At 38.0% G+C, this 25,687-nt stretch overlaps 1 protein-coding gene across 1 annotated transcript in view; it reads right to left on the bottom strand.

Annotated features, from left to right (window-relative positions):
• LOC122799991 (vegetative incompatibility protein HET-E-1-like) overlaps nucleotides 1–25,687 on the bottom strand; it is a 964,337-nt gene that overhangs the window by 112,771 nt on the left and 825,879 nt on the right. Inside the window, exon 14 of the mRNA XM_044069444.1 lies at nucleotides 9,623–9,777. Coding sequence (XP_043925379.1) covers nucleotides 9,623–9,777 — 155 coding nt within the window. The remainder of the gene's footprint in view (nucleotides 1–9,622; nucleotides 9,778–25,687) is intronic.

Here is a 25,687-nt window from a genome sequence, read left to right as displayed (position 1 = left end):
CCACCTGTTATATTAACTAATGCTGCTGGCGAGTTTAATGTTTATAATTTCTCTTCAGTTGTTATTACATCAGAACAGGTAGAGTTATTTTTCACAGGTTACACTTATGTTCCAGCCCGAAGGTTGGATTTGGTTAGGACCATTATAGATATTAAATTATTCACTAGAAAATTTAATTTTAATCTAATGATGGGTGGTAATAATACTGTCAATAACAACCAATTTAGAATTTCTAGTGTTTATAATCCTCCTTTACATCCATTACTGCAGGTTTTTGAACTTATGTGGGAGTTAGATATCCATCAGAAATTTCAGGTTGGACATCAATTTTCCACTTTTGATATGAATACTAAAGCTGAGAAGGAATGTATTGATTTTATCAAATTGCATGACATACGCGTCAGTAAACCGGACAAGGGAGGGGGATTGGTTGTGTTTGATGGTGCTGACTACAGAGAACGGATGTTACACTTATTGGACAGTCCTTCTTACTTACTTAGCTCGAGATCTGAAATTAATAGTGCTTATAACATCATTAAAAACACCATTGATGAAATGTACATAGTGGGAAGGATTGATCAGAATATTTTTAATTATATGTCCATAGTGTATCCCAGATTTCCCTGTTTGTTCGGCATACCTAAGATACACAAAGATGTGACCAACCCCCCTATGCGTCCCCTTGTTGACGGTAGGGGTTCCCTTACATATCCATGTGCTAAGGTTGTTGATGCTGTCTTACAGAAGTATTTGGTTAAAGTTAACCAAATCTGTAAAGACTCTTGGACATTCCTGAATAAATTCAATAGCTTTGATTTTGATGTCAGATTTAATTTCCTCACTATAGATGTCAAAGATTTGTATACGTGTATTCCACACGATATAGCTTTAGAATGGGTTGGTCAACTTTTAAAGTTACATGGTGGTACGAGAAATTAGTTGGTACTTGTCAATGAATTATTAGACCTGATACTTGACAATAATTATTTCATCTTTGATGACAGGTTTTACTTACAGAAAATAGGGGTAGCGATGTGCTCCCCATGTGGGGCCAGTGTTGCTAATTCTGTTATAGCCTGTTGGGAGCATCTTTTTGTTTTCAATAACTGCGACTTTAAGGACAGAATGATTTTTTACACTCGTTACCTTGACGATATTTTTATATTGTTGGATGGTGACAGTATGATCAGTGATATGGTTGTTAATCATTTCAATAAGTCTACGCAGTTTTTGAAGTTTACCTCTACATTTCATACTGAGGTTATAGCATACCTTGATGTTTTGTTAACCAAGGACTATTCCATCCAAAAATTTACGGCCAATATTCATAGGAAGAGTACGTATTCCAACTCATTTCTACACTACTCTAGTTGCCACCCTTACCATCAGAAGCGGGCTGTTGTAAAGGGCCAGTTGGTTAGGGCAGCCCGCATTATTACTTTTGATGATGACTTTCAAGCTGAATGCTCCCGTTTAAGGAGTATGTTCCTACATCGTGGGTACCCAGACCATATGGTTGATGACATCATTGAGGAGGTTTCAAGTAAACGTGCGAGACGTTTTTATAAACCGATTTTAGACAGTGCCCATACACACCATCAACAGGATGAGAATATTGTCCTCCTGTCAGCAAATGATTCTAATACTCTTCTTGAGTCTAAGACACAAGGGCCTATGTTTATTACAACTTTTAGTATTAACATTAAGGATTGTTTCCATATTTTATGTAAGAACTGGGCACTTTTTAGGAGTGACCCAAGTTTTATTCATAGGGTCGGAGATCAACCCTTAGTTGTGTATAAGAAAGCTAAAAATCTTAAAGTTTTCTTTGAACAACGTCAATTACGGCGTAATAGAACTGTTAGCATGTACAAATGTCAATCTTGTAGTTATTGTCAATATATTATTGAATCTAATAGATTCAAGGTACATGATCATCTGTACACTTTAAAGTACAGAGTGAGTTGCAATTCTAGAATGATAGTTTACCTAGCTCAGTGCCAAGCCTGTTTGGCCTTTTATGTTGGAAAAATGGAGAGGCGACTTCGAGACCGCCTCTATGAACAAATTTATGCTATAAGAAAAAATAAATCTGAAAACGCTTTGGCTAAGCATATTTCATCTTATCCTGACCATAGTTTTAAATTCTTGGTGATTGACCAGATTTGTCTGGATCCTCGAGGTGGTCCTGCTGCCTTCAAGTTGGAAGAACTGGAATTAGGCTGGCAGATCAGGTTAAATGCGTACTCTGTTCCTGGTTTGAATGAAGGCTGCTCCATTAGCAGCATTTTGAAGCTTAAGAGTTTAATAAGATGATATTCTTTTTATATTATATTATTTTAATTTTTAGTCTAACAAGTATTTATTCACTTTTTAATCTACATTTAGTAGGTATTGTGACATGAGATATGTAATGTTATGTAATTTATCGATTTAATGTATTGTTACAATGACCGATTGTAGAGTGTGGATATACGTTGTATGACAGGTGGTTTAAAGCATTCGTGTTTCTTTAAAAGTGCATTATTGCTGTCTTTATTGTTTTATTGTTTAATTGAGTGATTAATTGTTTTAGCATTTAAAGCCTTCGGGTAAGGCAGTTTTTTCATCTGAAGAAGTTTGTACATTGTGTGAAACGAAAAGTGTTTCATTGTATTAAAGGATTTGGCATTTTTATTCGTGTGCTGTTTGCTTGCTACAGTTCCTTTCTTTGTGTTTATTAGTGTGTTGTTTGCCTTGGGTTGAGTTTGAGTTTGGATTTATGGCGTCTGGAACAGAAGCTAGCTCTAGCGGTACTCCATTTGGTAACACACCCGAAATTTTTAAAAATGCTGTTAGCCTTTGTGATACTCCACCTAGTAAGGAGTCTGAGTTATTGAAAAATAATGTGTTGGACGCTCTAATGTTGCGAATGGACTCGCTTTTTGAGAGATTGGACAAATTAGAGCACCTTCAATGTGCTAGTAATGCACTGTTACCACCTGTTTTACCTTGTTCTAAGGATTCCATCACTACTTCCGGCAATCGAGAAGTCGGGTTTACAATTCTCCATTCGTCAGGTGTATCAAGCATAGAATGTGGGCAGAGGAGTATTCCGGCCAACTGTACAACCAATTTTCAGGAGGATCCAATACCTTTGGTCGGGCAAGACTGTGCGGCCGGTTTACAAAGCAACAACAAACTTCCTGTTATTTCAAATAATTTCATTACAACTTCATATGGCGCAGTTCCCTCCATGTCAACGGCAGCTGCAGTATTGGCAGCTGAAGTGGCAAACAATTCTTGTTTGTTTCCTGACATTAACAACTGGATGGCCAACAATCTTTCATCTTCAACAGTTTCTAATGGTCCAGTTCAACAGAATCTTGACAATGAAAGTGAGTATGTTGATATTACTTACAACCTTAAAACATTGGATAATTTATTGGTTAAACTAAAAAAGACCAAGCTTGAAATTTCTTACTTTCAGGAGTGCCTCAGACGTAAAATTGTTCCAAAGGGTCTGAGGCACTATCAATATCCTACAGGCTTGGTCGCTAATTGAATTTTTCATAAGGATTTACTTGCCTTGTTTGACCGACGGGGTTTTGAACTATTAGATTTAATGATCAAGCATGATTCCCTGTTGGTCGAGTCTTTAAGTAAACAAGTATCAGAGTTGGATGAGTTGATTAGACTTGACAAAGAGTTTCTTCATTATAAATAGGAGTATAGTAGAATATTCTCAAGTATAGATCAATATCTTGACAAACTTAAGAATAATAAAATCAAGAAACTCGACAGGGATGTCAAGGCATATAATGGTGGGGTTGCTTACCCCACTCCATCTCCAGCTCAGGTATGGCAAGGTTCATCCAGATCAAGTCAACTTTCCAATGACAATAGAGTTAATTTTTCCAACACTAGTTCTAACTTTGATAACAATCAGCCGTTACAAAACACTTCTTCTGATGCCAATATTGTTATTATTGAAGATGGGATGCAAGCAGATCTTAGAAGGAGTGAAAGATTGCAGAACAACAATAGGTCGGGACATTATAATTTGAGGTCTAATGACCCCAACAATTTTTTAGGGGCGAGACCGAAACAAATGACAGGAAATTTCAACCAGACGTCCAAAAAGAATTTGAAACAACTCAGGACTTAAATATATCTAATATTTGCCGTACATCGTTTCAAGTTAATAATGAACTTTCTTTTCCTGTTGTTGATTCCAATTTGTCTCACCCTGAATTTGATCTGTCTTTATGTGTGAATGACTTTTTCGATGTTCCTACCTATGAGAACTTATATGATGATCCTAACCTTCAGGTTGTTAATCCACCTGTTATATTAACTAATGCAGGTGGCTACTTTAATGTTTATAATTTCTCTTCAGTTATTATTACATCAGAACAGGTAGAGTTATTTTCCACGGGTTACACTTATGTTCCAGCCCAAAGGTTGGATTTGGTTAGGACCATTATAGATATTAAATTATTCACGAAAATTTTATTTTAATCTAATGATGGGTGGTAATAATACTGTCAATAACAACCAATTTAGAATTTCTAGTGTTTATAATCCTCCTTTACATCCATTACTGCAGGTTTTTGAACTTATGTGGGAGTTAGATATCCATCAGAAATTTCAGGTTGGACATCAATTTTCCACTTTTGATATGAATACTAAAGCTGAGTAGGAATGTATTGATTTTATCAAATTGCACGACATACGCATCTGTAAACCAGACAAGGGAGGGAGACTGGTTGTGTTTGATGGTGCTGACTACAGAGAACGGATGTTACACTTATTGGACAGTCCTTCTTACTTACTTAGCTCGAGATCTGAAATTAATAGTGCTTATAACATCATTAAAAACACCATTGATGAAATGTACATAGTGGGAAGGATTGATCAGAATATTTTTAATTATATGTCCATAGTGCATCCCAGATTTCCCTGTTTGTTCGGCATACCTAAGATACACAAAGATGTGACCAACCCCCCCCTATGCGTCCCCGTGTTGATGGTAGGGGTTCCCCCTACATATCCATGTGCTAAGGTTGTTGATGCTGTCTTACAGAAGTATTTGGTTAAAGTTAACCAAATCTGTAAAGACTCTTGGACATTCCTGAATAAATTCAATAGCTTAGATTTTGATGTCAGATTTAATTTCCTCACTATAGATGTCAAAGATTTGTATACGTGTATTCCACACGATATAGCTTTAGTATGAGTTGGTCAACTTTTAAAGTTACATGGTGGTACGAGAAATGAGTTGGAACTTGTCAATGAATTATTAGACCTGATACTTGACAATAATTATTTCATCTTTGATGACAGGTTTTACTTACAGAAAATAGGGGTAGCGATGGGCTCCCCATGTGGGGCCAGTGTTGCTAATTCTGTTATGGCCTATTGGGAGCATCTTTTTGTTTTCAATAACTGTGACTTTAAGGACAGAATGATTTTTTACACCCGTTACCTTGATGATATTTTTATATTGTTGGATGATGGTGACAGTACAATCAGTGATATGGTTGTTAATCATTTCAATAAGTCTACGCAGTTTTTGAAGTTTACCTCTACATTTCATACTGAGGTTATAGCATACCTTGATGTTTTGTTAACCAAGGACTATTCCATCCAAAAATTTACGGCCAGTATTCATAGGAAGAGTATGTATTCCAACTCATTTCTACACTACTCTAGTTGCCACCCCTACTATCAGAAGCGGGCTGTTCTAAAGGGCCAGTTGGTTAGGGCAGCCAGCATTATTACTCTTGATGATGACTTTCAAGCTGAATGCTCCCTTTTAAAAAGTATGTTCCTGCATCGTGGGTACCCAGACCATATGGTTGATGACATCATTGAGGAGGTTTCAAGTAAATGTGCGAGACATTTTTATAAACCAATTTTAGACAGTGTCCATACACAACATCAACAGGATGAGAATATTATCCTCCTGTCAGCAAATGATTCTAATACTCTTCTTGAGTCTAAGATACAAGGGCCTATGTTTATTACAACTTTTAGTATTAACAGTAAAGATTGTTTCCATATTTTATGTAAGAACTGGGCACATTTTAGGAGTGACCCAAGTGTTTTTCATAGGGTTGGAGATCAACCCTTAGTTGTGTATAAGAAAGCTAAAAATCTTAATGCTTTCTTTGAACAACATCAATTATGGCGTAGTAGAACTGTTGTCATGTACAAATGTCAATCTTGTAGTTATTGTCAATATATTATTGAATCTAATAGATTCAAGGTACATGACCATCTGTACACTTTAAAGTACAGAGTGAATTGCAATTCTAGAATGATACTTTACCTAGCTCAGTGCCAAGCCTGTTTGGCCTTTTATGTTGGAAAAACGGAGAGGCGACTTCGAGACTGCCTCTATGAACATATTTATGCTATAAGAAAAAATAAATCTGAAAATGCTTTGGCTAAGCATATTTCATCTTATCCTTACCATAGTTTTAAATTCTTGGCAATTGACCAGGTTTGTCAGGATCCTCGAGGTGGTCCTGCAGCCTTAAAGTTGGAAGAACTGGAATTAGGCTGGCAGATCAGGTTAAATGCGTACACTGTACCTGGTTTGAATGAAGGCTGCTCCATTAGCAGCATTTTCAAGCTTAAGAGTTTAATAAGATGATATTCTTTTTATATTATATTATTTTAATTTTTAGTCTAACAAGTATTTATTCATTTTTTAATCTACATTTAGTAGGTATTGTGACATGAGATGTGTAATGTTATGTAATTTATCGATTTAATGTATTGTTACAATGACCGATTGTAGAGTGTGGATATACGTTTTATGACAGGTGGTTTAAAGCGTTCGTGTTTCTTTAAAAGTGCATTATTGCTGTCTTTATTGTTTTATTGTTTAATTGAGTGATTAATTGTTTTAGCATTTAAAGCCTTTGGGTAAGGCAGTTTTTTCATCTGAAGAAGTTTGTACATTGTGTCAAATGAAAAGCGCTTCATTGTATTAAAGGATTTGGCATTTTTATTTGTGTGCCATTTGCTTGCTACAGTTCCTTTCTTTGTGTTACATTGTCATTCTTACTATCCCTTTCTCTTTGAAGAATTACAAGATATAGAACACATTGGTCAGTTTACTCATAAAGAAAAACTGCTAGGAGCAATTTCCAATCAAACACATTTATTTGTTTTGGTTTAGTACAGATCTATTGCTCCCAGGGTCATCAGTGCTGCCTTTACTTCCCTTATACTATATGGAAATTGTTGTATATTTACATAATAATATTTATTCCTTAACAATTGCAGATATTATTGTGTGGCAGGTATTTATTCTCAGGTGTTCAGACAACCTCACTATTTTTTTTTTTTAAATTCATATTAACGTATACTGGTATGTGGCAAACTATGGGTATTCAAAATAAGTTAACTATGACCATTAGTAACACCTTTTGAAACAAAATTATATTAGGTTTTACATGTTCAGTGTATTCATCAAATATGCAGACTTAGCTCTCTTGTCTTGTGGTACTTAAATCTAAATGTTGGTTTACCTCATAGGCCAGAAATTATATGTCAGTTTTCTTATCACTCGTATCTAAATTATTGTGAGTTTTTGTGACCACCCAACTTAAAACTCACCTTATGGCTTACACTGCTTACAGCAGCATGCATTTAGGTAACAACACAGTAGCAACCCAGATTTCTCACTGCTACAAACACCTTTTTTTTTAACAAAAATCTTTTTTAAGAGAAGAACAGTTGAGCCTTATTACTTGATTTCTAATCTTTAAGTATGCATTCTATCCTTTAATTCTCAGGTAACGCACTCCCCCAAAACATCTGACACTAACCACACATGTAGATGTTATCTCCCATACAGTAGTTCAGATGCATACCAAATATACCTTTTATCTGCTCCCTATCACCCAATGTATACCCTGAGAGTCCATCAAGGCACCTCCTTTCCTCTTCTGGATTATCAAACGCCACATTTGTGATAATGCAAATTGATTAGCACTACTGTAGTCATATGATATTGTTCTTACATGATCTAGCCGTAAAGGTAAAATATTTTGCAAGGGATTTCATGTATGTTCAATGACTATAGCAACCTGTCTTGTATCAAAGTAGCTAATACTAAACTATGATAAAAATAGCAACTGCGCCTTTTCATACCCGAAAGAAGCTTAACAGCACATAATAGCACATTTCTTCCTAAAAGTAGCATCCTGTATAATGTTATATTTTTAAGTTATAAGGACTGTGGTAGGTTGTCCTCTGTATTCTTTTTTCCATCATACTGAATTGGTTATTTCCAGCTTAGATAATAAATGTAATACTATATACATATGGGGAATTTCTCAGTTGCTCTTGTGCTCTTTCGAGAATAGTACAGTTAATCTTATATAGAGCGCTGCCTGCATCACATTTCCCAAACTTTATTAACAAGCTCTTTACAATATTAGGAAATGCAGAACGTCATTGACAGGTTCATCTTCTTGCTGTTGAGTAGGAAATTCTGATGCTGCAATTCAGAAATGATTCAAATTATCATCATTCCATATGTAGGACTAAGACAAATCTCTGTGTAGTCATTTGAAACTTTTAGTTTGATATTGCTACCCACTTCTAACATGTTTCAGTACATTTAGCATTTGCTGGTAGCCCCTCAAATTTTTCTCTTAAGCCCTCAAATGCCTGTTGCATTTTTCTCATTAGCTTACGACAATGAGCAAAGCCTTCTTTGTATCAGATCTCAGTGTTTGTAATGTCTTCCATCTTTGTCCTATAGATATCGGGAACTCTAATATTAGTCTTCTCTATATTTTTCATATTAAAGAAATCATTCAGCTTTCTTTGCCCATTGTTATCAGTACTACACTTGTAAGTGAGACATCCAATTATACCAAGAAATTCAGTGCCTATTAAGCACAGTGTTTGGTTATATGACTCCGTAAGTGATATACGCTAGTAAAGAGTTACACTGCCTTATTGAGTTGTCTAACATTTTGAGAGTTTTCACTTAACACGTTAAATAGTATGCATTTATAACAACTTTTTGTGCTACTCATACCTTATTCTCATTCTTTCTAGGGATTGGCTAAGATCAACTATAGACACCTAGTGCATTTCTTAGTTAACATGTCAGATTAACTAAACAATGCCAGTAATTAAACAACTGACTTATAACTAATTCAGTGCAGGAAAGATAAAAGCAATGTCTTAGTTGACTCCAATAATTTAGTAATTGAAGGCAACATAACTTTATATTTATTTTATTTTCTGACTTAGATCTAGGGTTTAAATGATAGTAAATGACATGGTGAAAAAAGTTGTTATGGAATTGGTTCTACCAGAAGATAAACAGATCCAGATAAACCTGTGTTCATATTACAAAATCAAAGAGGCTGAAGATCAAATGTTTTTAATGTGTTTTTTGTGAGATCTTGGTACAGTGAAGACTGGAAAATTTGCCCTTTCATCACTGTAGTGCGATCTCAGAGTTGGTATATATAATTAGTGGGGGGTGGGTGGGGGCTGAAGCCCCCCACAAAAGCGACTTTGAGGTTTTGAGATACAACATTTTTGATTTTTAAGCCGCTCAAACCCCAGTCTTTTCAATGTTGTAATATAGACCCGATAAACCTACCTTTTTGGGGAGTAGGCCAAGTCCAAAATGGCTCCATCACAGGCTACCTCCCTCAGCTCATTCCATCCTTCAAGGTCAGCATTGTGGAAGGTGTCTTGTTGAATGCCTTGTTCAAGATCCCAGATGCATAGTCTGCAGTCCCAGCCTCCACTCAGCTAAAGGAGAAGAGCGGGAGAGAATCTGAGAATGTTTAATTCTATCATTTAGTTGCAATAAAAACACATTTCTTCAGTATTTCTTCTATAGCTGATGTGTAGAAATGTGAAAAGTATTTCTCTCATCAATTAGTAGATAAATGCATATTGATCAATATACCATTAAAGCAATTTAGCAATTTCATTAGTTTTCTGGTTGTTAAAATAAGAATTCATAGATGATTAAAGCAATGTGAAACAAATCACCTTAGTGTTTCCTGTATACTAGACACGTAGAAATGTGAGAAGTAATTCACTCATGAATCAGTGGGCACCAAATGCATTTTGATTAATATAGCAATAAAGAAATGTAACATTTTCATTAACCTTCTGATTATTAAAGCATGGCTTCATGGATGGTTAAATTGATAGTAATCTCTATGCTTGTTTTCAAATTTTGCATTTTTTTACTCCTACACTAAATATGCTTTACAGATTATTTTGTTACTCAAGTGTTATTTGATCAACAGAGCACATCTGTAAATAAAGACAATGGTAAGTTTTTTAGAAAAAATCTTTAAACGCTAGTTCAAACTGACACAATAATGTTTTAGTCAGTTTTTCTTAATCTATTATATATTGAATTTATTCAGCCATATGCAATTTATGTAAAGGCAAAATATCAGATAGTTAATCCCCAGTTATACGAATTCTTCATCAACATTTCTTGGTATCTGCAACATTATCTTTTTCAGTTCTTTTAGAACATAGTACAGCTCTTTCCACTGAAACAAACATTTCAATGTGAGTTTATTTTCTGAGCAATGAAACTAAACATACAGGGGTGGGGCACTTGTTCAGAGATCTACCAATATTCCTTCACAGTAAACTTGTTAATTGCAAACATTTTAGCTTGCCAGAAACAATAAAAAAGAAAATTGATCTGAATAAGCACTAGCACATTTCTTTAGTCTGTTTATTAAAATAAATAAATCACTCACAATACAGGTATGCACACAATCCATAGAGACTACAACTAAAAACATTATCAGAGCATTGAGAAGGTGCAAGAATATTTAACATCATGTAACCAGCTGTCCAAAGTGCAGTTATTTACACTAAATAAAATAAAATTTGATTCACATTTAGGAAACGTCAGTACTAAGAATGCAACATCAAAACATTTTGGAGGTTGGGGGTTGGCATAATGGTAAGGTGTTTACCTTCCAAACACAAGGGACAACATTTGATTCTCAAATGGAATAATTAGCTAGGCTTAAAATGAAGCACTAGGGCAGTTAGCCTAGTTCTAACCTATGAACCTGTAAAGCAAACAAACAAAAATATGAATATTAAAAATTCCTACTCCCAGCACCCATTTTATAAAGCACCCCTACTCTTTTCAATATGTCAAGTCATCAAAGGTAATTTTGGCAAAAGAAAAAAACATGAAAAACATTCACCGAAACCACCTTCAACAAACAACTCAATAATTTGTTTTTTGCAGGAAGGTGAGCCTCCTGCACTTCCCCATGCTGGGGGGGGGGGGGAGGCAGATTTTTATATCCCAACTTTGAGTGTGCTTACCATCTCAGGTTATAGGTCATTGCATATTATAAGGAACAACCAAAGACTTGTTTTGACTGCCGTGCTTATGAAGATTTCATACAAATGGAAAGTTTGTATTAAAGAAAACGTGCTCAGTGTGGGAAGGCTGGTCATACTATTCAGAACTGTGAAACATTCTGTAGAAATTGCAAGACATCTGAGCAATTTTGGTGTGAGTGACATCAAATTAATTGTTATAAGAGCAACAGCCTTTTACCTATTAGTACTATGGTTTCATTAAGCATTGCAGAAATATCAGAGGTTATGGCAGATATACATAATGTCACTGAAGACAGTGACACGTGAACAAATACACAGTGATTTAAATTGCTACATTTGAAAACCACAAAGAAAGATAAACAAGGACATTACAATCTTCAGAGATGTCTTTTCATATGGCCAGTTAAAACTGAACCCAAGTTTAGAGCCTACTTAGACTAGAGGGGTATTGGCAAAATAAATAGACTATGTTGCATGCTCCTCTGCATTCATTTTGCAAGATTTTCAAAAAGCTAGATTTTCGATATCAAATTATACACAACCTTGATATGGTCTTTATCTAAGAATAAATTTTGTATAAATGTAGGTAAATGAGTTAAAATGCTTACTGGATTTTTGGTAGATACAACTCAACGCAAATTGGAAAGTATAATAGTCTGGCATCAGCATTGTGCACTAATTAACTATTGTATCACTTGGACAGAATGGTGCGTTAGCTACAAAACTAAATATAAGAAACCTTATTGTCTTATGGAGAAATGTGTGTGGACAGAAAGGAAAAAGGAAATATGGGACTCATAAGGTGGCTATAGATTATATGCATTCCTTGCACCATAATAGCATCTCCTTCATTAATTCTGCAGACTATCACAAAAAGTATAAGTTTTACTAGTTAAGTAAAAATATATTGTCAGGGAAACAAAAGCAGAGGTTCCCCCTTTTTGAGTTAAAAAAAAAAATAAGAAAGAGACTTGTCTAATGGGTTGCCTAAAATGCCCTGATGGTTCATATAGTCAGATGTAGGAAGATATTCTTTTATTTGTAGAACAATATATAGCCAAAATGTATAAACAATACTCAGACTTGAAGTGGTTATGGTCCCTTCCAACTTTACCTGACTACAACAAACCATCCTAATCAAATCTATAGTCATAGAGAAATTAAACTGTGTGTTACAGATGGTTACGTTTGACTCCTCTCCAGAACTAGATGGTATACCCTTTCCATACTATACTTCAATGGCATCATTTCAGAAAAATGTTTTCATGTGCTTCATGAGTAGTTAGAGTTTGGTATTAATGATACTACTATTTGTGAATGTATTTTGAAATTTATTTATAAAAAATGAGATAGAACATTATCAGTTAATTGGAGGCCATTACAATTGATTAATACCAAGTATAAAAGTTTCTGCAAGATACTTCAGGAATGATTAAGCAAAATTACTGTGAAATTGTTTCATCCAGGCGTTTCTGGAATATGTGAAAGGAATATTAAAGATCTTATAGTATTGTTATGAGAAATACTTTCTGGTATTCAGCACAATAATGGACTTTTACTATCCTTTAATGTGTTGAAAGCTTTAGACACAGTTGCATATTATAGCTTATGGGAAATTTTAAATGGTTATAACATTCATAGCTCCATTATAACTGTCTTGCAAAGTATTTACAGATGTTCTTGGGTCAGACTATTAGTTAGCAAAGATTTGGGCTGAAGATGTCCCTCGGTGATCTGTTATTGTATTTACTGATGAGCGCTATTTTTACTGAGTGTTCTGGCCAGTGTTTAAGCTCACCAGTGAATATAATATCTGAGGTACTCTTGCCACCATTTATTTCCTATGCTGATGACTTAAACATTATCGCTAATAATGAAGGAGACTTATTGTCTTTATTACAAGCTTTAGAGAGTAGCTGGAACAGTGTAGGCTTGTTCATAGGTTCATAGGTTCATAGGTTCATACTAGGCTATCTGCCCTAGGGCATTTATAAGCCTAGCCAGAGTGTGTTTGGCTTTCGCCACCCATTTTAAATTAATTTTGCTATGCCCTTTTTCGAGGTTAGTATACTATGCCTCTGTCTAACAGTGACACAGAAGTGATACCTGGGGTAAACCTACGATCTCCCAGCCACTCATCAAGATTCCTCTTGAAGAGAGTCAATGAGGGACTCTGCCTAACCTGGACTGGGATTTTATTCCAGAGTGAAGGGAGCCTCTGGGTTATGAATCTGTCCCTCTAGGATGTCCTATTTATTTCAGTGTTGAGGTTCAAGTCTCTCGAGCACGTAGCTCAATGGGATTTGGATTTTCTGAAGAGCAGCATGTCCATTAATTCCAGGTTGGACATGGCTTTATACATCAGGCACAGATCGCCTCTGAGCAGGCGGTATGCCACTGAGTAGAGCTGGAGTTTCTTTAACCGGGCAGCATATGGCATCTGTTTGAGCCCTTTGATCCTCTTGGTGAGGTACTTTTGGGGTCTTTCCAGTTGCTGCAGGTGTCTGGTAAGGTACATCCCAAAAGGGGCATTGTACTCAATTATGGGCCTGATGAGGGATGAGTAAAGAGGCACGATGACCTCCCCTGATCTAGATGTGAATCCCTTCATGATTAGGTGGGCTGTATAAAATGTTTTTCTAACCACTTTGGCCACGTGGTTGTCAAATGAGAGATTGCTATCAACTTGGGTCCTCAGGTCCCTAATTACTTCTTCTGTACTTAATGGGTTACCACCTATGTGGTAATTTGTGGGCACTTTGTTTTTGCCGAAGGGGATGACTATACACTTTTTGGCGTTTAGCTTGAGGCCATGGCTCTGGCACCAGTTGTCTGTTTCTATGAGGCCCTTTTGAAGGATGCTTGTGTAGGCTGGAGAGTCGATTATGGCGCCCAGTTTGCAGTCATCTGCGAACTTGGTCAGCCACAGTCCTTCCGTGTTGGCCTGTACCTCCGAGAAATATATACCGAACAAGAGAGGTACCAGGACTGAGACTTGTGGGACACCACTTGTAACTGGTTTGGAGTCTGACATGGCTCCAGCAATTCTAACCATGTGGGTTCTGTCCTTGAGCCAGTTTGCAACCCATCTAGTGATATAGGGGTTTATATTTAAGCTGGTGAGCTTATCTGTAATGCCCGAGTGGGGTATTGTATCAAAGGCTTTTGCGAGGTCCAGGTAGGCTGTGTGGACCACCTTCCCCTCGTCAATGGCCTTAGTGACTGTTTCAAAGAAATCGACCAGGTTTAAGAGGCAGGATCTGCCCTTAACAAAGCCGAACTGGGTAGGATCCAGTGTCTGTAGGTCCCCAATATCTTTATTTATGAGGTCCATGATGATCCTTTCCATAGCTTTGCAGACCAAGCTAGTCAGGCTTATGGGGCGATAGTTTCCAGGATCCGTTGAGGCACCACCTTTGTGGAGCATGACCGCTGTTGCTGTATGCCACTCTTTTGGTACATATCCTGTAGTAAGGCTGAGATTGAACAGTAGTTTTATGTTTGGGTTTAGCTCTTCTTGGAGTTCATGTAGGACACAGCCCGGGACACCGTCTGGTCCCATTGATGCTGTGTTTTTTGCTTTGGAGAGGGCGGCTCTTACCTGAGCATCTGAGATGTCAGGGGGGCAGCACTCTGCTGGGATAGATATTTGCCATTTTGGTGGGGAGGGGGGGGGTGTTTGCACTGAACCTGTCAGCTAGGATGTTGGCAATGTTTGTATGTTCGGTCTATTTTTTGTCATTTTGGACTAATTCTGAGCATATCTGGGAATTCCCACCCAGGTTCCTAACATAACTAAAGAAAGCCTTGTGATTATCCTTAGTGTCCTGTGCAATTTTTCTCTCGAAGCTGGCCTTAGACGATTTTATGAGTTCCCGTAGTTTTTTGCTAATACTGATCAGAGATGCCTTCCCTTTTTGGGATTTTGCTCTATCATGTAGTAGCTTCCTCCTTCTATTGTATAGTTTGTTTATGGCTGGGGTCCACCAGACAGGACGTCTGCCTTTGGAAGATTGGGTCTTGGTTTTATTTGGGATTGCATGATCCATGCATTCCTGAAGGTGTTCATAGAATGCGTTTATAAAGGATTCTGCGGTCTGGGCCATATTTTCCACAGGCCCGGGGCTTTGAAGGATTCCACCTCGGTTTTGAGGAGTGTGAAATTTGCTTTAGAGAAGTTTTTCACTGTGGTTTTCTGGGCGGGGGGGGGGGGGGGGTTGGGATGTGAATATCCAGTGAGATTAGTTTATGGTCTGATCTTACCAGTGAGGGATACACTTCTGGTCTGGAGCATAGAGTCCCCATGTTGGTGATGATCAGGTCCAGTATGTTTTCCCCTCTTGTGGGAGTGGTAACAAGTTGTTCCATAGCATTTGAGTTTATAAATTCGAGGAACCTTTGGGCTAGGGTGTTGGAGCTAGAGTAATGCTCCCAGTCTATGTTTGGGTAGTTGAAGTCACCCAATATAATGGTGTTTGAAGAGACCTTCATATTTTCCAGTATTCTCAGGAAGGCCGAGTGGGGTTCCTGGGTTTGGGAGGGTGGTCTGTAGCAGGTTATAAACTGGAAGGCAGTTTTACCCACTGTTAGTTGCACATGGATAGTCTCTGATGCTTCGTGCTGTGCCACCAACCTGGAGGTGTGGGTATCTTTGACGAATATTGATACTCCCCCTCCTTTTGTGGTTCAGTCCAAGTTTTGGGGCCAAAAAGCATGGTATGAGGTATAACCTGGTAGTGTTGGGGTGCTCTCAGGAGCCTTGAACCAGGTTTCTGTTACTGCACAGATATTGATATTCTCCATGCTAAGGAGAATTTCGAGTGCATGCATGTTGAGGTTTAGACTTCTGGCGTTGAGTAGCATTACTCTTAGTTTCTTATCCCTTGTGACACCTATGGAGGTGGGTTTGTCTTTTGAGCCTTGCGTAAAAAAGGCACTATGGGGGTAGCAAGAGCCTCTGCCAATATCCGAAAGCCCAGGGGTGACAGGTGCAAGCCATTCCTAGCTAAGCATCGTGGCTTGTCGAGCAAGTCATCCCAGGCAGACAGGCATTGGATCCCCTTTGAATGACACCAATACTTAAGCCAGTTGTTGAAATTGATCATCTTGTCTTCATATTGTGGCATCATTCTTGGTGAGGGTAAGATGCTACTCAAGGTCAGGGTCATACCGGCCTGGGCTACATGCTCAGAGAGCTCCTCTATGTCTCTTTTCATGTAGTCCAGGGAGGTATGTCTCAGGTCATTCACACCAGCATGGACAATGACTGAGTCATATTTGTAATTGCCTTGGAGTGACCTGAGTGCTTGTGTTATGTGGCGGATCCTAGCGCCCGACAGGCAGCTCACCATGACCTTCTCCTTGTTCAGCCTGGTGAGCAGGACGTCAGTGTGCCTGATGATAGAGTCACCTATTACAAGTGTATCAGGTGTGTTGTTTAGCCTTAAGGGCTATGACTGTTCGGCACACTGGTTTTGTGAGCTATGTGTTGCATGTGTTTTGTTTTGGGGTAGCGGTTGCTTGGGTGTCTGCTTTGGAGGTCTCTGCTGCTTAGGCAGATTTTTATTTAGAGCCTCCGAGTATGTTTTTGTGTGTTTATGTGTTTGGTTTGCTGTCGTGGTAGGTCTATGTGAGACTGGAATTGTAGTGAGTGTGGTTTCCTTCTCCTCCTGACTGGTTACGCCAGTACTGAGTTGTTTTAACAACTGAATTGTTGCTTAATCTTGAGAAATGTAAAAGGTTTGGAAGATCTTCCGTTTTTTTCTAGCATCTCCTTTCACAAAGACAGCATACAAATATTAGGTATATTATATTTAAAATGAGACTATCTACTTACAACAGTGGGTCGAGTTATTAAATATAATCAACAATATTGTTAATAGTTTTTATACATACTTATTCACATATATATATATATATATATATATATATATATATATATATATATATATATACTTTCACACACTTATATATTTATACATAATTTCGAGGTATAGATTGAGTCACATATAAGTATACAGATATGGATATGTATATGTATGTATTTTTTACATTTTCATATTTATATGTTTATGTATTTTTATATTTTTATGTTTCCATATGAAATTTTTTATGTATGTCTGTTTGCGTATAGGTACATCATGTGTATGAATATATTTTACCAATATTTTATTATTATTTTTAGAAACTCACAGTAGACTGCCAGTTTTATTAGACAATTCTATCAGTCAACAACTGTCTTTATAAAGATCTCTCTAAAGACAAGGAAATTAAATGCTGTAAATTAGAATTAATTAGAATTAATTAGCTAATTGACATTCAGAGATTTTATTGGCTTGAGAAAAAGTTAAGTAGAGATATAAGGGAGTTTTTTACTTTTTATTTTCATTAAAGTCTGAAGAAGCGCCCTGTGAGGCGTGAAAGTGCTTACTTTCTACAAATAAAGGATACATCAGCTTTTTAAGTTGGCTTCGGTTGTCGTGGTGTGCTTCTAATCTCTCTCTTCTCTCTTTTTTCTAATAGTTGGAAAGCATTTTCCTTGTCCTACTAGAAGGAGGTATACTTGCTGCACATTGTTATTCTTGGTAAACTTGTCTATGTGGGTAATGTACATCCCTTTCATAAAGAAAGAGAAAAATTGCTAATAGATGTATTTTTAGTCATTTATGGGGATGTAGACTAAATACTATAAAATGTGGCATAATGTATTGGTCACCAACTAATGGTGGATTAAGTATGTATAATCCTGATGTGTTTCTGGATGTGGCAGAGTTAAATATGTTAAGATTTGTAATGGGTGTGACGAGGATGGACAGGATTAAGAATCAGTATATTAGAGGATCAGCTCAGGTTGGACGGTTTGGAGATAAAGTCAGAGAGGTGAGATTGCGTTGGTTTGGACATGTGCTGAGGAGGAATGCTGGGTATATTGGAAAAAGGATGTTAAAGATGGCACTGCCAGGTAAGAGGAAAAGAGGATGGCCTAAAATAAGGTTTATGGATGTGGTGAGAAAGGGCATGCAGGTAGTTGTTGTGACAGACCAAGATGCAGAGGACAGGAAGAAATGGAAACAGTAGATCTGCTGTGGCGACCCCTAATGGGAACAGCCAAAAGAAAAAGAAGAAAAAAGAATCCTGATGTGTTTCCTGCTTCTTTGCATTTCTATTGAGTATTGCAGAAAATCTTATTTAAAGATGCTGATATAATAAAGATGACACTAAGGGTGTGATGTATTCTACCTTAATAAAAAAATGTGAAATAGTAAACAATATCATTAAACAATATCATTTAAAGCGTCTTAAATGGACATGTTTTACTACATAGAAAATCATGGTATGAGCTCATAATGGATAATTTTATTATATTAGACCATGGCCTACTCACACTACTGCTCTTTTGAGAACGATCGGAGAACACCAGTTTAGATTTGCCAGAATATGTGAAACACAGGACTTTCTATGGAGACTGATGCTGGGTGAACTAGCAGATAAAGGTTCAATGAAATATCGAACTGAAGAATAAAGGCTTTGTTATTTATGCCATTGTAAGGAAATCGTGGAACATGCTCTTATCTCCTGTGAAATTATACAACAGTTTTAGAATGCTGCTGTATCTACTTTTTCGTTGACAAAACTTCATACTGTCTCCATAGAAATATTAATGTACAGTACATATCCTAACCTGTGTATACGACAAAGGGAAGAATATGATAGAATTATTGTTGATGCTGTATAGATGCTTTGGCTCACCCGATATGATGAACTATTATATAACAATCGCTGGGACTGCTTTTCAATATTGAGTAAATTGTTTATGGGGAAAAAGAGTGAAGCAGTACAGCTTAAAGAAGTTTATCTGTTGTATGAAGTTTTTTTTTTGAGATGGTTTAACTTTTCTGATGTTTTTTTTTCAAGTGTAAATATAAAGCACACCTACTCTTTTTGATATGTGGTAGGATGTTTTACATCCACCTGAACTACCACCTACTTAGTTAGGTGGGACCCCTGTTTAGCATCTCATCTGAATGACAGTCACATGCAAGAGTGCAGCTCCCCCTTATGCCTCACCCCAGTGTCAACACTGGAAAATTAATTGAACTACCGGGTGTGGGAATAGACCCCACAGTCTTTGTCAAGGGTACCTAGTATACCTATCAAGCTACTGAGAGTGCTATTAACCAATAACAAGCCCTAGTTGTTTAGTACTTGTTGCTTTTCTTAAATATGTATGTTTTCATTATGCCTAACAAAAAAAAAATTTGTTTTGTATCTGCAGCATTATGACTATCACTTGAATACAATGCCAGAAAATCCCATCTACTTCATGTGCCACTTATCTTAAATGAACCTTAGCCAAGTCTGTCCTTGATAGTAGGTATCACAGTAGACTGATTTTCCAAGTCTGGTAGCCTATTCTATTTAAATGTATTTTTTCCATCAAAATCTTGATTTATTTTATTAGAATTAATTTTATATTGTTTGATTGCCTTTTTTAAATTCAAGGAACTTATATGCATGTTGATTTGCAATATCTAGTTGCTCCATACATTTTAGAGAGTTACTACATCTGTGGTGGTGCAGCGGTAGCGTTGTTGCCTCACAGCAAGAGGTTCTCCTGTTCGATTCTCGGCTGGAGTGTGGGGAGTGCCTTCTGTGTGGAATCTGCATGTCCTCCCCGTGGTTGGGTGGGCATTCAAAAGACATGCGTAAATGGGCATGCCTTCATTGAAGGTTGAACGTCGAGCTGGCACCTTGGTGTTCATCAAAATCTACTGCCAATCATTAGCGTACCGGAGTTCCGCTGTGGCGACCCCTAACCGGGAAAAGCCGAAAGACAACAACTAAGCACCACTTACTTCTTTGCCCTGTGTTTCTCTGAAACTAAAGGAGGAACTGTCTTATAACATTGTTTTAACATCTTTTATTATTTACACATCCTTCAGAAATCATGATGACTATATCAGTGCCCACATTCTAATTATAACTTAAATAAAGAAATAAATGTGGTAATTAGCATGTGTATAGTGCTGAACTTCCTTGTACATTAGTTCATTTTCCATGTTTCTCTGCCTTTGCTCTTATAGTACCATACTATTTGGTAAAATTAAGGCAGCTAACTACAGTGACATCCAATGCCTTTCTATGTCAGCTGCAATCATTCTTTTAGTATCTATATATATTAAGTGGGTTTTCTTCCCACTAAAGTAAAAAAAAAAAAACAGTGTATTTTGAGTTATAAAAGCAGTTTTTCTTTTGCAATGATCAGCAGTCTATTCCAAAGATGACAACTATAACACAATATTTTGTCAAAATATATCCCTACAAACTAAACCATCAGCAATAAACAAACCAAAACACTTGCAATAATGGATCCATCTCTGAAGTATAACACTGCCAACATCTCACCACGATGAGTGTACTTCCACAGTCAGAATTCTTATTTTGCTGTTAATCTTCTAAACACTTTTTTAACTTGAATCTATTTGTTTTGAAATCCTCCATTCCTTATCAGTTTTCCAAACCATTCCTGTTTTATATTGTGTGCTACAGATAGTCAACATATAGATTTGTAATTTCTAATCACATAATTTCTATACTTTCTGCATTATTCCTATCCCTAGATATCAATTTAGTGCTTATCTCAGAGCTTAAATGGTTGTCTGTACATTTTTAAATCATCCTTACTGATTTCTCACTGTATCTTTGGGTCCTGTTTGCATCCATATTTTGTAATTTACTTACTAACTACATTTGGACAGGATATGTTTTTTCAGGATTCATGTTAAGTCATCAAACGGAATTTTGATGACTGGAAAAAAAAATGAAAATTATTCACCAAAAATCCCTTCAATAAACAACTCAACAATTTTGTTTTTGCAGGGGGTAAACCCCCCCCCCCCCGTCCCCTCCCACACTGCCTGGACTTATATATACAAACTCCAAGGTTTACCAACAGTGGAGAAAAAAGCAAACTCCACATTTGGCGAAAGTAATTTTGGTAAACAGCACTTGCTGTTTTTGCATTTGCCAGAAATGACATTCGATGAAATGACGTGCTCCCATTTTGTTAATATGTAGGATGGAGTACTTTAAAATTGTATAACTTAGTGCTCAATAGTAATGATTTCTGACACCTGTTTAGTAGATTTACATGTTTTGTTTTCAAAAGTACCTTATATTTTCCTTTTGTATTTTGTATTCTACAAGTTGCAATAATCCTGCTGTTGCTTATATTAATTTAGGTTCATAGGTAGGTACTAGGCTATTGGCCCTAGGGCCTATATAAGCCTAGCCAAAATGGTACCCCGGCTTTTGCCACCCAAGAAAATTATTTTCCTATGCCCCTGTCAAGCAGAGCCACAAAATTGACTCCCGGGGTGAATTTCCTATTTCCCATCCAATTATCAAGATTTTTCTTGAAGAGTGCTAATGAAGAGCTTTGTTTGATATAGATAGGTAGTTTGTTCAAGAGTATGGGAAGTCTCTGGGACAGGAAAATATCCCTCCAACAAGATCTGCTTATTGTGGTGACAAGGTTTAGGTCCCTAGAGCTTGTAGCTCGGAGGGACTGGGGTTAAGTGGAGCATGTCCAACAGCTCTGGGTTTGACATAGCTTTGTATGTTAGGCAGAGATCACCTCTGAGTAGGCGATATGCAACGGAGTAAAGCTGGAGTTTTTTTAGATGGTCTGCGTAGGGCATCTGTTTGAGGCCGGTAATCCTCTTTATGAGGTATTTCTGTGGCCTTTACAGTTGTTGTAGATGTCTTGTGAGGTACATTCCAGGGGCGTTGTACTCTATAATGGGTCTAATGAGTGACGAGTAGAGGGGAACAATGACATCCTTTTCCTGGATGAGAAACCTTTTGTTATGAGGTGGGCCACGTAGAAGGATTTCCTGACTACTGTGGTAATGTGATTATCAAACGAGAGATTACTGTCCACCTGTGTCTCAAGGTCTCTTATCACACTTTCGGTGTTAAGTAGACTACTACCTATGTGGTAGTTCATGGGTACAAAGTTTTTGCCAATAGGGATGACAATGCACTTGTTGGCATTGAGCTTGAGGCCATGGCCTTGACACCAGGCATCTGTCTCAGTGAGGCCCTTTTGTAGGATGTTCACATTGTTAGGAGTTTTGATTATAGCTCCTAGTTTGCAGTCATCTGTGAACATCATTAAACAAAGACCTTCTGTGTTAGCCTGTACTTGAGAGAAGTAGATATCAAACAGGAGAAGACTCAGGATTGTACCCTGTTGTACTCCACTTGTCTGAAGTCGGATTTGGAGTCTGCCATTTTCACAGTGTGGGTTCTGTCAGTGAGCCAGTTGGCAACCCATCTTGTGACATAGGGAGTTATACCTAATTTTGTGAGTTTATCTATAATTCCAGAGTGGGGGGGTGGTGTCAAAAGGCTTGGCAAGATCTAGATAGGCTGTGTGAACCACTTTACCCTTGTCTAAGGCTTTGGTGACTGCTTCAAAGAAGTCTATCAGGTTTAGGAGACATCATCTGCCTTTTACAAACACAAACTGGGTGGGGTCCAGAGTTTGGAGATTACCAATGTCTTTGTTTATAAGTTCCATGATGATACGTTCCATGGCCTTGCAAACCAGACTCATCAGGCTAATGGGGCAGTAGTTTCCAAGGTCTGTGGTGGCTCCCTCTTTGTGGAGTGGGATAACCGTCACTGTGCGCCATTTAGTGGGCACAAAGCCTGAGGTGAGACTATGATTGAACATGGTGCTTAGGTGGGCTGCCAGTTCGTTCTGTAGTTTGTGTAGAATGCAGCCTGGGGTGTTGTCAGGTCCCATGGATGCTGTGTTCTTGGCTTTGGAGAGTGCGTTTTTTATCTGTGCAGCCGTGATTACAGGAACTTTGCATTCTTCTGGTATAGAGATGGGTCCTTTAGGGGGTGAGGGGGGGGGGTAAAGTTAGCACTAAACCTATTTGCCAGGATGTTGGCAATATCAGTTGGTTCTGTATATTTATTGCCATCGTGCTGTAACTTACAGCAAATATGAGTGTTGCCATTGAGATTCTTGACATAGGAATAGAATGCTTTATGGCTGTCTTTAGAATCAGTGGCATTTTTATTTTTGTAACTAGCTTTGGAGGATTTTATGAGGGATCTCAGCATCTTACTGAGGCTGACCAGGGAGTTCCTCCAATCATGGGATTTTACTCATTTTTTGCAACAGTGTTTTTCTTCTGTTGTAGAGTTTGTTTATGGCAGGGGACCACCAGATTGGCTTCCTTTTTTTGTGGATAGCATCTTGGTTTTGTTAGGGATAGCATGATCCATGCACTCATGTAAGTGCTTATAAAGTGCATCTGTGTAGGATTCAGCAGTCATACCTCTATTGTCAGTCTGCATGGGTGTCGTGAAGTTTGCCACTTCTGTATTAAGAAGCGTGAAGTTGGCTATGGAGAAATTTTTTACGGTGGTTTCCCTAATGGGGGGTGGGGGTGAGATGTGCATGTCTAGGGTGATTAGCTTGTGGTCAGATCTGACCAACGAGAAATTGACCTTTGGTGTGGAATGTTGGTAATGACCAGGTCTAGGATATTGCTGCCCCTGGTGGGGATGTGGGTAAGTTGATCCAAGGCATTGGAATTTATGAATTCCAGAAAACGTTGAGCAAAAGAGTTGGTACATGAGTAGTTTTCACAGTTAATGGTGGGGTAGTTGAAATTGCCCATTATTATGGTGTTGGGTTGTACCCTAATATTTTCCAGTGTATCAAGAAATGAGGAGTGGGAATCCTGGAGCATGGTGGGGGATCTGTAGTAAGTTACAATTTGGATTGCGGTCTTGCCCAGAGTTAGTTGCACTTGGATAATCTCGGATGCATTATGCTGAGCAACTAGTCTGGAGGTGTGGATATCCTAAATGAATATGGACACGCCTCTGCCTTTAGTGTTTCAGTCCAGGTTAGGTGACTGAAAGGTGTGGTATGAATTATAGTCTGGTAATGCAGGGATGCTCTCTGGAGCCTTGAACCAGGTCTCTGTCACTGCACAGATGTCGATGTTCTCCATTTTAAGGAGTGCCTTGAGTGACTGCATTTTGAGGTTTAGACTTCTAGCATTGAGTAGCATTACCCTCAGATTTTGCTTTCTTGTACCTGTTATGGTGCTGAATTTGTCATTTGAACCTTGCCTAAAAAAGGCACTATATGGGTGGCAAGAGCCTTACCCAGTGTCTGGAATCCCAAGAGTGACAGGTGCAGGCTATCTCTGGCAAAGCATCATGGTCTGTCAATCATGTCATCTCAGGCAGACAGATACTGGATCCCCTTAGAATGACACCAGAACCTTAGCCAATTGTTTTGGTCAATCATTTTGTCATTGTACTGTGGTATCATTCTGGGTGATGGCAGGATGCTACTCAGGGCTAGGGTCATACCTGCGTGGGCTATAAGATTAGAGAGCTCCTCCATGTCTCTTTTCATGTTGTCCAGGGAGGTACGTCTCAGGTCATTCACACCAACATGGACAATGACAGAGTCATATTTATACTTGTTGTGGAGTGACCTGAGTGCGTGCATTGTGTGGCGGATCCTGGCACCCGACAGGCAGCTGACAGTAACTTTCTCATTGTTTAGCCTGGTGAGTGGAACATCAGTGTGCCTGACTATAGAGTCATCTATGACTAGAGTGTTGGGTACATTGGTATGCCTTATGAGCTGTGGATGAATGGCACACTGAGCTTGTGGGCTATGTGTAATTTGGGTTGTGTTGGGGGTGGAGGTTGCTTGCATTTCTGCTTTGGAGGTCTCTGTTGCTTGGGCAGATTTTATTGAGAGCCTCCACGAATGTAGGTGTGTGTTTTGTGTTTCTATGTGTGTGTTTTGGTGGTGTAGGTTTTGAGGGACTATGTGATGAGTGTGGTTTGGTGCAAGTGTTTGCCTTCTCCTCTTGACTGTCTAGTCCAATCTTGGGTGAAGAGAGCTTTGCTTCCAGTTTGGCTATATAAGTGCATCTCTCAAAGGTTGTAGTGTTAGGTGGTAGGATGAGAGGGTTGTCTGTGTACATGAGACAATTGCTGCATTGCCCCAAGTTGCCCAGATTCATCAGGTAGACAGGGGAAAACACTGGGAGCTGAGCCTTAGATATGCCTGGATAGGTGCTTATTTATTAAGCACTAAAAACTGTTTTCCTCTAGACAAGTGAGGAAAGTTGAGTGCTGTAGTGATTTGTAGCTTATTTAGTGCTTACAACAAGCTCTGAACAAGTGCTGAGCTCAAAGAAACAGATTTGAGTGCTAAAACTAAAAAACTGACTAGTTCTAAGGGAAAATTTGAAGAGCAGACTTTATGGCA

This window comes from Protopterus annectens, chromosome 4.part0 (genome assembly GCF_019279795.1).
Source record: "Protopterus annectens isolate FY-2018-M chromosome 4.part0, PAN1.0, whole genome shotgun sequence".
Lineage (NCBI taxonomy): Eukaryota > Metazoa > Chordata > Ceratodontiformes > Protopteridae > Protopterus > Protopterus annectens.
This window is presented reverse-complemented; position numbering and strand designations above follow the sequence as displayed.